The sequence below is a fragment of the Cnephaeus nilssonii genome, assembly GCF_951640355.1.
Source record: "Cnephaeus nilssonii genome assembly, chromosome: 12".
NCBI classification, from domain to species: domain Eukaryota; kingdom Metazoa; phylum Chordata; class Mammalia; order Chiroptera; family Vespertilionidae; genus Cnephaeus; species Cnephaeus nilssonii.
In genome coordinates, this window is record NC_137083.1 from 27,341,988 (window position 1) to 27,355,598 (window position 13,611).

The 13,611-nt window shown below is 39.6% G+C and overlaps 1 protein-coding gene across 4 annotated transcripts in view; it reads left to right on the top strand.

Moving 5' to 3' along the window:
• CDK6 (cyclin dependent kinase 6) overlaps nt 1-13,611 on the top strand; it is a 212,392-nt gene that overhangs the window by 49,960 nt on the left and 148,821 nt on the right. For all 4 annotated transcript variants that reach the window (XM_079786303.1, XM_079786304.1, XM_079786306.1 and 1 more), the window contains exon 3: nt 10,890-11,025. In XM_079786303.1, coding sequence (XP_079642429.1) covers nt 10,890-11,025 — 136 coding nt within the window. The remainder of the gene's footprint in view (nt 1-10,889; nt 11,026-13,611) is intronic.

Below are 13,611 nucleotides of genomic sequence, written 5' to 3' on the forward strand. Positions count from 1 at the left end.
TGATGTCTCTCTCTCTCTTTCTCTCAAAACAATAAATAAATAATAAAAAATAATTTTTGTATACGATCTGTCCCTCCTCCTTAGGCTGTTATTGTCACAAATTACATCTTCATTCATTGTGTGGCCATTAACATAGATTTATTACTATCATATGCATTTGTCTTTTTAAAATATTTTTATTTCTTTCAGAGAGGGAGAGAGAGATAGAAACATCAATGATGAGAAAGAATCATTGACCGGCTGCCTCCCGCAGACCCCACACTGCAGATCGAGCCCACAACCCAGGCATGTGCCCTGACTGGGAATCGAGCCGTGACTCCTAGGTTCATAGGTCAGTGCTCAACCACTGAGCCACACTGGCCAGGTTGCATTTGTCTCTTTAATCATATCAGAATAAAAAGAGTTTGAAATCAAAATACAGTAATATTGGCTTTTATTACCTTTGCCAGTGTTTGTTTGTTTTTTTAGATTCTTTGCTTTTTGAGAGTTTGATTTATAATTTGTCTCAGTGTGGATCTCCTTGCCTCATATTCATGTGTTTAGAAAGTGGTCAAATAAAGGATCACATTAACAGTGATGAATTAAACTATTGTAATTTAATGACAATAATAATGATCATGAATTATCCACCAGTAGAACATAATCAGTATATTGTGCTTAAAAAGTCAAGAAAATGTTAAATGCATGCTACAAAGAATTCCATTAAAAACTTATTTTTTAATTAAATGTATTGAAGTAACATTGATTAATAACACTATATAATTTTTAGGTATACAAGATTCTAATTTGACATCTGTGTACCCCTCCCAAAAGTCTAGTTCCCTTGTTTCACCTGTGTTTGATTCTCTTTACCTACTTCACCCTCCCTCCACTCTTCCCCTCTGGCAATGACCAATCTATTGTCTATATCTATGAGTTTGTTTTTGTCTGAAAACTTTAATTTTTAAAAAGTTTGAGGACTTAAGATGGGTAAAAATAAGGTATCTAAAATACTCACTTTTGTGAAATACCTATTTGCCTAACAGATTCCCAGTATGAGTTGTTCCACGCGCGCGCGCGCGCGTGTGTGTGTGTGTGTGTGTGTGTGTGTGTGTGTGTGTGTGTTTCAAAAGAAAAATTCTGCCTTGGAGGAGTTATAGTTGCCGCTACATTTACAAATTCTTATCTGCTTTAGTTTTTAATCGCTCTTAAAACCATGAAATATTTACCTGTCTGAAATATTTTTCGACCAAAGATCAAACTCTAAAATAAAATTATGTGGACATATTAAAAATCATAACTTAGTATTTATACATTTTTGCATCTGAACAAAACACCTAATTTCGGATCCTTCAGTTTAGTAGTTGATAGAACTACCACTTCTTTTCTCTTTTCCCACTGTGTTTTGTTTTCTTATCTTTTAATAGTTTCCTGAGGGTGTTCTTAACACAATAGCTCCTGGAAATTTTGCTAGAATAAATCTCATTTTTATTTTTTTTTATTTCTTTTAAATATATTTTACTGATCCCTCCACAGAGAGGAAGAGAGAGGGATAGAGAGCCAGAAACATCGATGAGAGAGAAACATCGATCAGCTGCCTCCTGCACACCACCTACTGGGGATGTGCCCGCAACCAAGGTACATGCCCTTGACCGGAATCGAACCTGGGACCCTTGAGTCTGCAGGCGGACGCTCCATCCACTGAGCCAAACCAGCCTCGGCGCATAAATCTCATTTTTAAATGTAAGATGTTAGAAGTTAATTTTTATAGTGACTTTTTAAAAAACCATGCTTTGGTTGTTTTGGTGGTTTTTACCTTATATTAGAAAGGGCACAAGAGTTTTTAGTCATGAGACGCAGGTGTCTTACTCCTTTATTTAGCTAGCTTTGCCATTGTACACTCTCTTGGCCTGTTTCCTCACTATTAAAACAGCTGTACAGCACCAGGTGATCCCTAAAGCTGTCTCCATACTTACAAAATTCCATAATTATACCATGCAGGGTTTTTCTTTGGCTTGTATGGTGACCATTAGGGTAATTTGAAGACTTGGTGAGCTGTCATCGTTTCTCTTGTGTTCCATAGTAATTCTGTTGCTTTCAACCTGACAATTAGGCAGATATCAGAAAAGTAATTCTATTTTTCTCACATTCTTTTTTATGGAGTTATCCCTTATTGGGGGAGGATCAAAATTCACATACCTTGCCCAGCTGGTGTGGATCTGTGAACGAGGAGGTCACTATTCTATTCCCAGTTGGGGCACTTGCCCCGGTTGTGGGCTCGGCCCCATTGGGTGGAGAGGGGAGTGCAGGAGGCAGCCAATCAATGAATATCTTTCATCATTGATGTTTCTCTTTCTCCCTCTCCTTCCCTTTCTGAAATTAATAAAAATGTATTTTTTAGAAATCACATACCTTTAGCAAGGTAGTAAATGCATGCATATTATTTTTTTTTCCTAAAACAAAGTTAAACTTAAGTTGTTAATATATTTAATTTAAAAAACCACCTTTTCAGGATTGTTGATCAGGGTTTTCTCGGTAACTTGGAGGAGCAGATTGAAGAAAAGTATATGAGTGATGAAAGGAAGAAAAGTTGAATGAGAAAATAAGCTTTTATAATGCTTAATTTTTCCTGTGAATTTCCTGAAGACCTGATTTTTTCAGCCCAGCATGTAGAGCATACATGGGATATCCAAGCTTACTAAAGGCATTTGGGAATTGGCATTCCTGCAGGGAGTGTCAGCGGGGTGTCTCATTTGTCACAGAGAGGTCTCTGCCTCCAAATGCTGTGCTGCATACAGAGGGGTTAGGAAATTAGGCTATGGAACTAGATAGCCTGACTTCACATCTCCACCACTTCCTGTCCTTGTGCCTCAGGCAAAGTACTAAACCTCTTTATGGCTATTTCTTTCCTCTTTTTGTTTTTGAAGGGCTTTATTGAGATACTAGAGGCCCAGTGCACGACATTCGTGCACTTGCGGGAGATGAGTGTCCCTCAGCTCGGCTTTCGCCCTTTCATAGTCGGGGAGCCCTTGGGGGGTGTCCGACTGTCGGTAGTCCGACATCCTTAGCATCAGCTGATGGACACTTAGGTCGTTTCTACTTTGGGGCTGTTATGAATGATGCTGCAGTGAGCATTTGTTTACATACATCTATTTCTTTTCTTCTATAAAATGAGTAACATCCCATAGAGTTGTTGTGAGGACTCAAAATGCCAAATATGGAGAAGGAGCTAGTAGACAGGGAGCAAACTAACAAGTGTTCGTTAATAAGTGCAACATATTAGTGTGTGATTCCTCGTTTAACATCAGTGTTAAGGTTTGACTTAGAGTACCACGCTTTCCTAATGACCCAAAGGTTCTCTCTTTTACTTTGCTCCTGACTTTTCCCAGAGTTACAATTTTGAAAAATATGATTCATTCAATAAACATTGAGTACCTAGTGTGTGTTAGAGACGGTGTTGGGGAGAATTAAAAGAATATAATAAGCGAAGTTAAAGTTGTATTTATTTATATTTTTTTGCTGCAAAAAGCTTTATTGTTGCTATTTGGTCCAGTGCATGGGAGAGGGCTCCAGGGTGGTTAAAATAATGGCTAGAGGTTTCAGGAACAGAGAGGCTCAGGCAGAAGTCAGACCCCAGGGGAATGCAGAGGGCCTCTCACAGGGCTGTGCTTGAGGGTGAGCCTTTCAGAGATCCTTGCCCAGCCCAGCCTGGGGGCCCGCAGCCTTTGGAGGGGAGTCAGGTGGTCACCCGTCCACTTGATGAGTTTCACCTGCTCATCCAGGAAGGGGTTCTCCAGGAAGCCCCAGAGATGAGGGTCTGGGCAGGTAGACGGCAGGTAGAAGACATCCCAAGTAGCTCATCTGGGGCCGAGCTACTCGTACACCAGATTTGTGCTGACCAGTTCCAGTGTGTTTCTGTATACACAAGTTTTAGCGTTTGCTCGGTTTTAAATATTTACTGTAGTGCAAGTCACATCTTGTAAACTTGTCCAGTTTTGGGGATTCCCATTTAAGTGGTAAGACATCTTTTGGCTAATGGATACAAAGATATGAACTCATAGATCCACACTGCCAGGTGTATGTAGATAGAAGCTAAAACTAGATTAATAGAATCTTTAAAGATGGACTGGAAGAAAATGAATCATGAAACTTTCTTATAACACTCTTTTTAAGGCTGTAGGGAATAAAATGGTTCAGTAAAGAAAAGATGTTGGTTATGGGTAGCCCTAAGTGTAACAGTACGGAACAAAAGGGTTTCCCTGTTTTAGAGTTACTATTGATACACGTTCCTGTCTGTTTCCCCTTCTGAGCAACAGCGAAGTTGGAGAGGGGTTGTTTGGATGAGGGTTTCAGGAGAACCTATGTCCTAGCATTGGACTCAGCCTTTAAATTAATTAAATTCTATAACTTTGTATTATTTGAAAATATTTCTTACCGCCTCACTTTCTTTTCTGTGCTAGGTGCCATGTTTCTGTTTGTGATGAGCTTGTCTGTCTGTCTTCTTCCTTTCTGTACTTTTTGCCATAAAATGTTCCTTAGACCAGGAACCTCAGATAGGAATTCTGGGAGGAAGCCTCATGGCTCCCTGGGAAAGATGAATTAGCCTGATCTGCAGCTGTCCATTACTTTCGCCCGGTGGACATGCTCATGGAGAAATCACTGCAGGCGAATAGTCTTCCAGCAAGTCAGAGAATGGGTATAGTTACCACGGCTTATGTGCTTGAGCTTAATTCCTTTTGTCTAATATATAGGACGTATTTGAAGTCAGATAGTAATGTTTCAAAGTCACCTGATCATTTCAAAATGTTGATACATGCCTTAGAACTATTTTTGGTTGTAATAGAAACCCAACTCAAACTGGGGAAGCATGAAAGGGACATAACTGGCTCACATAACGAACAGATCCAGGGGGAGGTCGGCACAGGCAGGTCCAGGTGCTGAACCAGTATCACCCGGAATCTCTTGCCCGTCATCTCTCTGCTCTGCCTCTGTTTGGTGTTGGCTGAGTGCTCACCGGGGAAGGCTCACCGAAGTGGTGGCTGAGATGGCCTGTCAGCAGCTGCAGGCTTATCTGTTGAGAGTTTAGTAATCCCAGAATAAAGAGAGCTCTACTGACCCAGGCGTTTTAGTAAAATTCCTGGGACTGATTCTCATGGTCCTGTCCATCCCTGAATTAATCATTGTCACTCTTTTTGTCCAGGGTAGGTTACAGGCCATGCCCCGATACCATATTACCTGAGTATGGGATAAAGTAGTAGTTCCTTAACAGAAAATGAGACTATGGTTTCCAGAAGAGGTGATCGATGTGGAAAGGTAGACACAACAGATGTGTACTATAATAGATACAGAATGAATTTACTCCGATATGATATATAAAGTTTCATACACTGTTTGTAGAATTTATTTGGAATTGCTACATACCCATGCATCATTACTGTTAGTTTTATGTATCAGCCTTCTCTCCCACATCTAGATAGTCAAGCTCTCAAGGGCAATACCCGCCTTTAGATCTATTGGAATCTCAACCCAAACACAGTGGCTGCACACAGTAGGTACTGATATTTTATCAGTGCCCCTGAAATGGCGATTTCCTTCTGGCAGGATGCTCATTATTGTTGGTGGCAAATACTTCTGGAGTTACACCACCCAGTGTCAGTTGAGAATAAATGCACACCCAGTCCATATTTATTGAGCAAAATGTGAACACCTTAGCCAGTATTCAGTAGTGTAGGCCTAGTGGAATGTGTGAACATAAATTTGTTGCATGCAAGCTATAGCCACAGTATGTGCTTTTGGGCTATCAAGGAAGAGATTAGAGATTTTTGAAAAGTCTTCTCAATTTCAATGACAGGCTGTAGTTCAAGTAAAATTTTGTTTAGCGCCCTTAGTCAGCTGTGCCCGACATCTTACATTTGATGTCCAAAGATCCAAGCAAGATTATGGGGGGGGGGAGGGGGAAAGTAACAGGAAAAAATCCTCCTAGGCCTTCCTGTGACAGGTCAAAGTTTAATCACAGCAAATAATGCAGATTTCCCTTCTATTATAAGCACAATAGAAAGGCAGGGCTTGTGTTTCCAAAGCATGTTGTTTGGGAGACCTTTGTAAATTATAATCTTTGGAAATCCCAAGTTTATTGGATGTAATCCCATCCATTAGATGAAGACAACTTGCCTATGCAATAGATCCAGAATAGCAAGTTAGGGAACGTGAACAGGAAGCAATCATTAAGAATTACAATGGGTAGGATGCAGAGTTAATTCACGGAGATGTTTTGTTATGAGATAATTACATCATCGGGACAGCTGGAAAGCTGAGTGCTGTGCTGGACCACAGTGCTTGCTCCAGCCCTGCAGCTGGGGGTCAAGACAATAGAGACAGTGAGAGAATTACTTTATGAGATAGTGAGGGGCTTGGCTGGCTTAATTGTGCCTCTTCTGGATTGTGTTTTCACAGCTAAACTGGATTCATGGACTCAGTAAGTGCTGAGAACCCCTTTTCACTTCTACTTTTTAAAAAATAATTTTAAAAGATATATTTTTATTGATTTCAGAGCAGAAGGGAGAGGGAGATAGGAACATCAATGATAAAAGGGAGTCAGTCATATATTGGCTGCTTCCTGCATGCCCCCTGCTGGGGATGGAGCCCTCAACCCAGGCAGTGCCCTGACCAGGAATCGAATCCTGACCTCCTGATTTATGGATCAATGCTCAACCATTGGGCCACACTGGCCAGGCCACTTCTACTTTTTGAACATTCACTTGGTTCACATTAAGCAAAGCTCTAATGCATAAATATGGAATGGTAGTTTTCATTTCCCCTCAAAGTAATCTGAGATATTGCTCATATTCAACACAGTGTGTTATATTTCTCTTATGGAACTGCAGTCATTGAAATGGTATTTTTGTCCGTTTACTGAATAGGATAAAAAAAAAGTTTAAAAAGTCTTGAGATGTTAGTCAACATGAGGAATCATACAGTTGAAGTTATTTTCCAGTGTTTGTTCAAACGTTCAGACCTGTCTGGCTCTTTTGGTTTACAAGTGGAGAGGTTCTAGGCAGCCTGGCCACATCCTCATTGATTTGTATAAATATACTAGAGGCCCAGTGCACGAAATTCGTGCAGGGGGGGGGCGGGTCCCTTCAGCCCAGCCTGCACCCTCTCCAATCCAGGATCCCTGGGGGGGATGTCCTACTGTCCCACAATCAGACATCCCTCTCTCAATCCAGGACCGCTGGCTCCTAACCGCTCACCTGCCTGTCTGCCTGATTGCCCCTAACTGCCCCTCCCCTGACAGCCTGATCACCCCTAACCGCCTCTGCCTGCTGGCCTGATCGCCCCCAACTGCCCCCCCCCCCCCCCCCTGCTGGCCTGGTCACCCCATGCAGCCTGCTGCTCAATCGTTTGGTCATCCCTCACTAACCCCCCTGCTGGCCTGGTCGCCCCATGCAGCCTGCTGCTCAGTCGTTTGGTCGTCCCTCACTAACCCCCCTGCCAGCCTGGTCGCCCCACACAGCCTGTTCGGTCGTCCGTTCGGTTGTTTTGGTTGCGACGGTTGCTTAGGCTTTTATATAGATAGATTACAGGTTGTTACCCTCTTGCCAAATATCAGGGATTTCATTTCTTGTTTAGCTCAGTTACTTATATGAGATTTGCATCTATTTTCTCTTTATTTCCCACCAAAGTGCCTATGATTTGATTTGTGGTAATTCCAGAAGGAGTCTTTGTAGATGAAAAAGCATCATATATATTATGTTCTAAATGCTTAAGATTAATATTTATAACTGTTGAGTCAAAAGACATTTTTCTACCCATTGTGACTAATGTAACTTAATTATTTCTCTGATAATGTTTACTGAACAATTAAGTCAAACTAAATTTCTTATTTAAGTGAAGAGCAATATTTCCCAGTGCTTCTGTGGAGTACTGAGCTATAGGATGTTGATACCCAACAGTAGAACCAAAAAGGGGATATCCTGCAGGTCTTCCTAGGACTTTCACTTCCCTCGATGTCACTTGTGAATTTTGGAAGAGAATGTAATATGCTCCGTTTCCCAAATGAAATTAGTAATGCCACCTTTAAAAAGGATTATCTCCTTGAACAGCATGAGCTGCTCCTACCTCACACCATTCTTTTTGTAGCCTGGAATATGTATATACATTAAAATTCATATAAGAAGATTCCACTCTATATTGTGACACAGCTCTTTAAAAATCCCACTTTTTAAAAATTACCAGTTAAAATTAAGGCCTTTCAAATTGGCAGTTACAAAACAGTCATGGGGATGTAAATTTCAGCATAGGGAATAGAGGCAATAACATTGTAATAAGTATATATGGTGACAGGTGGCTACTAGAAATATCGGGGGGAACATTTTATAAAGTATATGATTGTCTGACCACTATGCTGTATGCCTGAAACTAATACAGAATAATACTGAATGTAAATTGTAACTGAAAAATAAAAATTGGAAAATAAATAAAACAAAATTAAGACCTTTTCTCAAAATGGTGAGTCTTAATATTTTGAGTAAAGTGATATAACTGTGAGGAAAAGTACTTGGGTGGGTTGGATGTTATTCTTGTATTGTGTCATACAAAGAGTGCTTGCAAACGGTTTCATGAGCTGAAGCAACATTATACTGCCACGGCTGTTTGGTAACTTAACGGTTTGAGAGCAGGTGACTTCAGCTCAGCAGTGTGTTGTGATCACTTCATTCTCTAGTTATGTCCCAGTCAGACGTTTCTTTTCCTTTTGTAAAGTACTTAAATGTCTGACATATTAAAAACTCTTAAGGCTGGGGAGGGTTGGGGGGCAGGGGGAGGTAAGAGATCAACCGAAGGACTTGTATGCATGCATATAAGCATAACCAATGGATGCAAGACACTGGGATGGGGGTGAGGGCATGTGCCAGGGGGTAGGGGAGGCTGGGGGAAGGTCAATTGGGGGGGGGGGAAGGAGACATGTACTACTATTTGTAATACTTTAAACAATAAAAATAAATTTAAAAAAACTAGAGTTACTAAAATCATTGCTGTCAGAAGTAGTGGTAAACACTGTTTCCTCATTAAGGAAATGTAATGGGGAGCAGGTTTAAAGGAACATTTCAGAAGCACAGTGGCAATGGTGCAGCCCCAGGTTTGAGCTTGAGTTTAGTATATTCCATCTTTGGTTCATTGCTGTTTTATTTTATTACAAAAGTAGACGCAACAGATAGGAAGAAGCTTGGTTATTTGGAACTCCTTTTTCTTCCAAAGGAAATAAAAAGTGAAGCCGTCAAAGTCTATGGGTTTAATGGGAAGAAGATAGTTCTCAGGAGCCAATGAATACATGATAGTTACCTGGAATTACCCAGTTTATAGAGTTGTTTTGATAAACGTCTCGGGTGTCAGATCCATGCATAATAGCAGTCATGTTTTTCATAGTGTGGCACTCAGATGTCTTATGATACTTTCTATAATACACTTACTAACTAGGAGTTTTTACTTTATCAGAAGAATAGTCCAGAATAAGTCACATTGGTGACATTGGAAGAGTTTAGAATTTAGAAAAAAAAATAACTTTGGAAGTAGATGATTAAAACTTTAACAGTCAGAATATTTGGAAGTAGATACATGTGAGGAAGAAATTCATTTGATCTTAGTGGGTTTGAATGGAGTTGTAGAACTCACCTCAAACTGCCCATAATTAAAAAGTAGTATGAATCTGGCTGTGAAGTGTGTGTGGTTGGTAGTGGTATTGTTCACCCCACTAAATTTAACTTATAGTGTTCTTTAGTTTAACATTGAGTCTAGATTCCCAGAGAACGTTGTGGGTGCCAGATAGCCTAGACATACAGTCGGGTGGTATGGTAACCAGGTAGGCATTAAAAATTGAACAGAGGTAATATACAAAGTGGATAATTGAGAGTCAACCCTGCATTTTAGTAATTGGGTTATATACACATTTATAGTTCTCCCCTTTAAAAGAGTGTTACTAAGTTTTTAAAATGAAAGAAAATAATATAACATTTTATTAGCCTTTTCTGAGTGTTTCTATTACATCCTTGTCAAGAAATTTACTGACAGCTTGTTTATGAGTGGCTTGTTTAACTCTTCAAACATTTGCTGAACATCTCATGTACTAGAGAGTGTACTTTTATGATTGAAATCAATGGGAAATGTGTCTTTGGCTTAAAAATTGTTTTGCTACTGAAAACTTTGTTTTTGAAACTTAAATTTTGAACTGGTGTAGGATTTTATGAAAAAAATTGAATTCGCCCAGCCGTACTTGATCATGAAGTTGGTTAGTCTGTCTTTATCATTTAAGATGACATAGTTTACCAACGCAGTTTCTTCCCTTGAAAAGGAAAGTTTGAATTTTACAGTTTTAATTAGCATGATATTTGGAATTTTAAAGCTAGGAATGTATGCCCTTTCTAGGGAAATCATTTGATTCATCAGGATGAGAAGGCTCTCTTAGAAATAAATCAAATTTCTCCATATTCCATCCTACTTATTTTCACAGACATGATTGTTCCCACCTTAAATTCCAGGGAAAACTTCATTGCAGAGTCCCGCATCTCCAAAGAATGCTCAGTTGGGCTTTTTAATGATTCTCGAACTGTGAGCTAAGAAGAACCATATTTTTCCTAGGCTGCAGGTTTTAAAACTATCAGCAGCAGCAAGTTCCACCTAAGGTCTTAAATAAGGAAACACCCCACACAGATATTCTCAGGCTCCGCTCCTGTTCCTTTCTCTTTGCTACTGTGTGTCAAGTCCTGTTGGGTATCCTTACTTATTATCCCAAGGAATGGTCAACACTGGCCTTGTTTTTATTCCTGTTTGATCAAAATGAGGGACATGTGTAAGACGTACAGGTTACTTCTTTGCTTATTGGCACCTACTTACTGTCTCTTTCTTTTTCCTTTTAGGTTATTCGATGTGTGCACGGTGTCACGAACAGACAGAGAAACTAAACTAACATTAGTGTTTGAACATGTAGATCAAGACTTGACCACTTATTTGAATAAAGTTCCAGAGCCCGGAGTGCCCACTGAAACCATAAAGGTACCAAGAATCGTCTTTTTGCCTGGTCAAACAGTCACACTGTTACAGTCTATTAAACAATGGCATTCTTTCCTTTATGGAAATTGCCAGAATTGGAGCTTTTGGAACTCAGTGTATAGATAAATATATTTAATATAGTTAAGTGGGATATATTGTAGTTCGTTAATGTTAGGGCTCAGTGGAAAATCCTTTAGTTCTTAATACATTTATTGAAAAATATCTATTTGTTAATGATGTGGCTCTAACTTTGGAAAGTATGGTGCAATAAATATAACTCAGTGTTTTTCTGATGATTCATGGACTCTGAGAGATATAATCTGAAACATCATATGTGAGCACATTAGGTATTTTACTTGTACATTGACTCCAGGATATACCATGCTATGCCAATCAGAAATACTGGTCTCAGGCCCTTCTTTCTCCAATTTTTCTCATTAATAAAAACATTTATAGGAAGCCAGTGCTAAGGACCATCCCAAATCCTTGGGCTTTAAAGATGGCTTTAGGTTTTTTAGAAGTCGGCAAGCTAAATGCAGTGTACTAACTAGAAGTTCTTTCTTCCTTTAAGTCTAATGGGAAAAGCTACTTAGAAAGTTTAGTTGGTGTCTTCGTTCTGCTCAATTGAACATCCCAGTCGGTCTTTTAGATCTATGACATCATGTGCAGGTTTTCATGAAGAACCTTTGTTTTTGTGAATTAGGTGACTTAATTAAGCAGATTCCTTATCTTATTCATTGTTTATAAATGAGTTAAATCATATTTATAGGAATAAACAGATGAAAATAGTTTATCTTTTTTAAGACAAATTGTCTATATTCTTTTTTTAAAATATATTTTTATTGATTTCAGAGAGGGAGAGAGATAGAAACATCAATGATGAGAGAGAATTATTGATCAGCTGCCTCCTACACAACCCCTATTTGGACTCGAGCCCGCAACCCAGGCATGTGCCTTGACCGGGAATCGAACCTTGACCTCCTGGTTCATAGGTCAACGCTCAACCACTGAGCGTTGCCAGCTGGGCAAAAAATAGTTTATCTTTTAAACAGAGTAAGAAATGTCTTTTAATGATAGCAGGTGGTATTCCCAGGTACTGACATGTGGAACTTGATTTATTCCTTTGGTTTTCGACTAATACAGAATTTACTTTCTCTTATCTGCCTTTCATAAAAGAGTATGCTGCTCAGTAATTATCTCATTTCTTTCTGAGCAGGTTTAAGGACATTAAATCTCTTCAAATGTAGGTATTCCTAACTAGCTGTTCTTGGTCCTCTTCTAGCTCTGCACCCATCTTTCCTCTCAAATTTTGTTCCATTGACTTTAGCTTTCTTTTTTTTGAGTTTGTCCAAAACCCCACGCTCAGTACGCAGTGCAGAGCTGAGTCCATTTTCACATACTGTTTTCTGGCCACATTGGGCTAATCCCCTTTCTCTTAGTGCGGCTCATAATTTCCTGCCTCTGTGGCCCTCGTTCTTATTGCCACTTCTTTGCTCCCCCCACCAGTAAACACTGCTTAAAATTGTCAGGTTATCATTTGATCAGCTTTTATAGCTGGATGTAATCTCATTACAGCCATTGTTCTACTTACCTCTCCCTCTTTATCATATTTTCTACCTTTCATTGTGAATATTTATCCATCCTTCTTACCTATTCATTCATTTTTGTATACTGATGGTCCCTACAATGATTTATACACATAGGTATTCAATAAATAAGACTCATGGCTAACCAGTAGCTTAAGCATAGACTGACAAAATAATCATTGGCTTCTTCGGATATATTTCTAAATTCAAAATTTTTGTTTTGGGGAGGTCATATTTTTCAAGCAGCAAGAGAAGGTAACCATATACAGTATTTATTCCATGCACAGCCACCTGCATAGATCTTTTGAGCTTCACATTAAATTCTCCTAGGATGTTAGAGGCGGCTGAGTTTTGGACATGTTTGCAAAAGTCTCTGTAGTTAAAGTGATTGATGAGCCAGAGTGAACCTCAACTGAGGCTTCACCTGGCAGGAATATAAATGCAGAGTGGCGGCAATTTTCGAGGGAGGAAGAAGTAAGCAGGATAAAATAAGGAACAGGCAGAAGGGTGCTCACCAAAGTGAAGTAGAGGAGAGGAGTGGCGGAGTGGCCCAGCAAGGGTTGACTTGGGGTGGGGGGACGGACGGTGCTTGTCACCAGAAGCTTTTGACAAGGTGACTTGTTAAAAGTATTTCTGAGTTTTTCCTCTCTCCAGGGAAAGGGAATGTCACTTTGTTCTGGGTTGAACAGGAGCCCACAGACTCTTAAATTTCTGCAGCCATCAGGGCAGCACCTCCGCTGATCCTGTCGGGACCATTTTAGCTGGTAGGGGTGGAGGTGGAGAGAGGGACTGTGGTCAAGTAAGGTTTGTGGTTAATGGTGTATTGAAGTTTCCATAGTAAAATAAAGCTATCGTCAACCAAAATATTTCAGGCAGTTAATTTGTATCTTAATGGCTAATTGAACATTTTTTTGCTAACTTAAGGCTAATCATAATATCCATTTGGTCTTCATCCCTAATTTTTAAAAATTTTCTAAGCTATGCTAATATACTTATCTTCCTC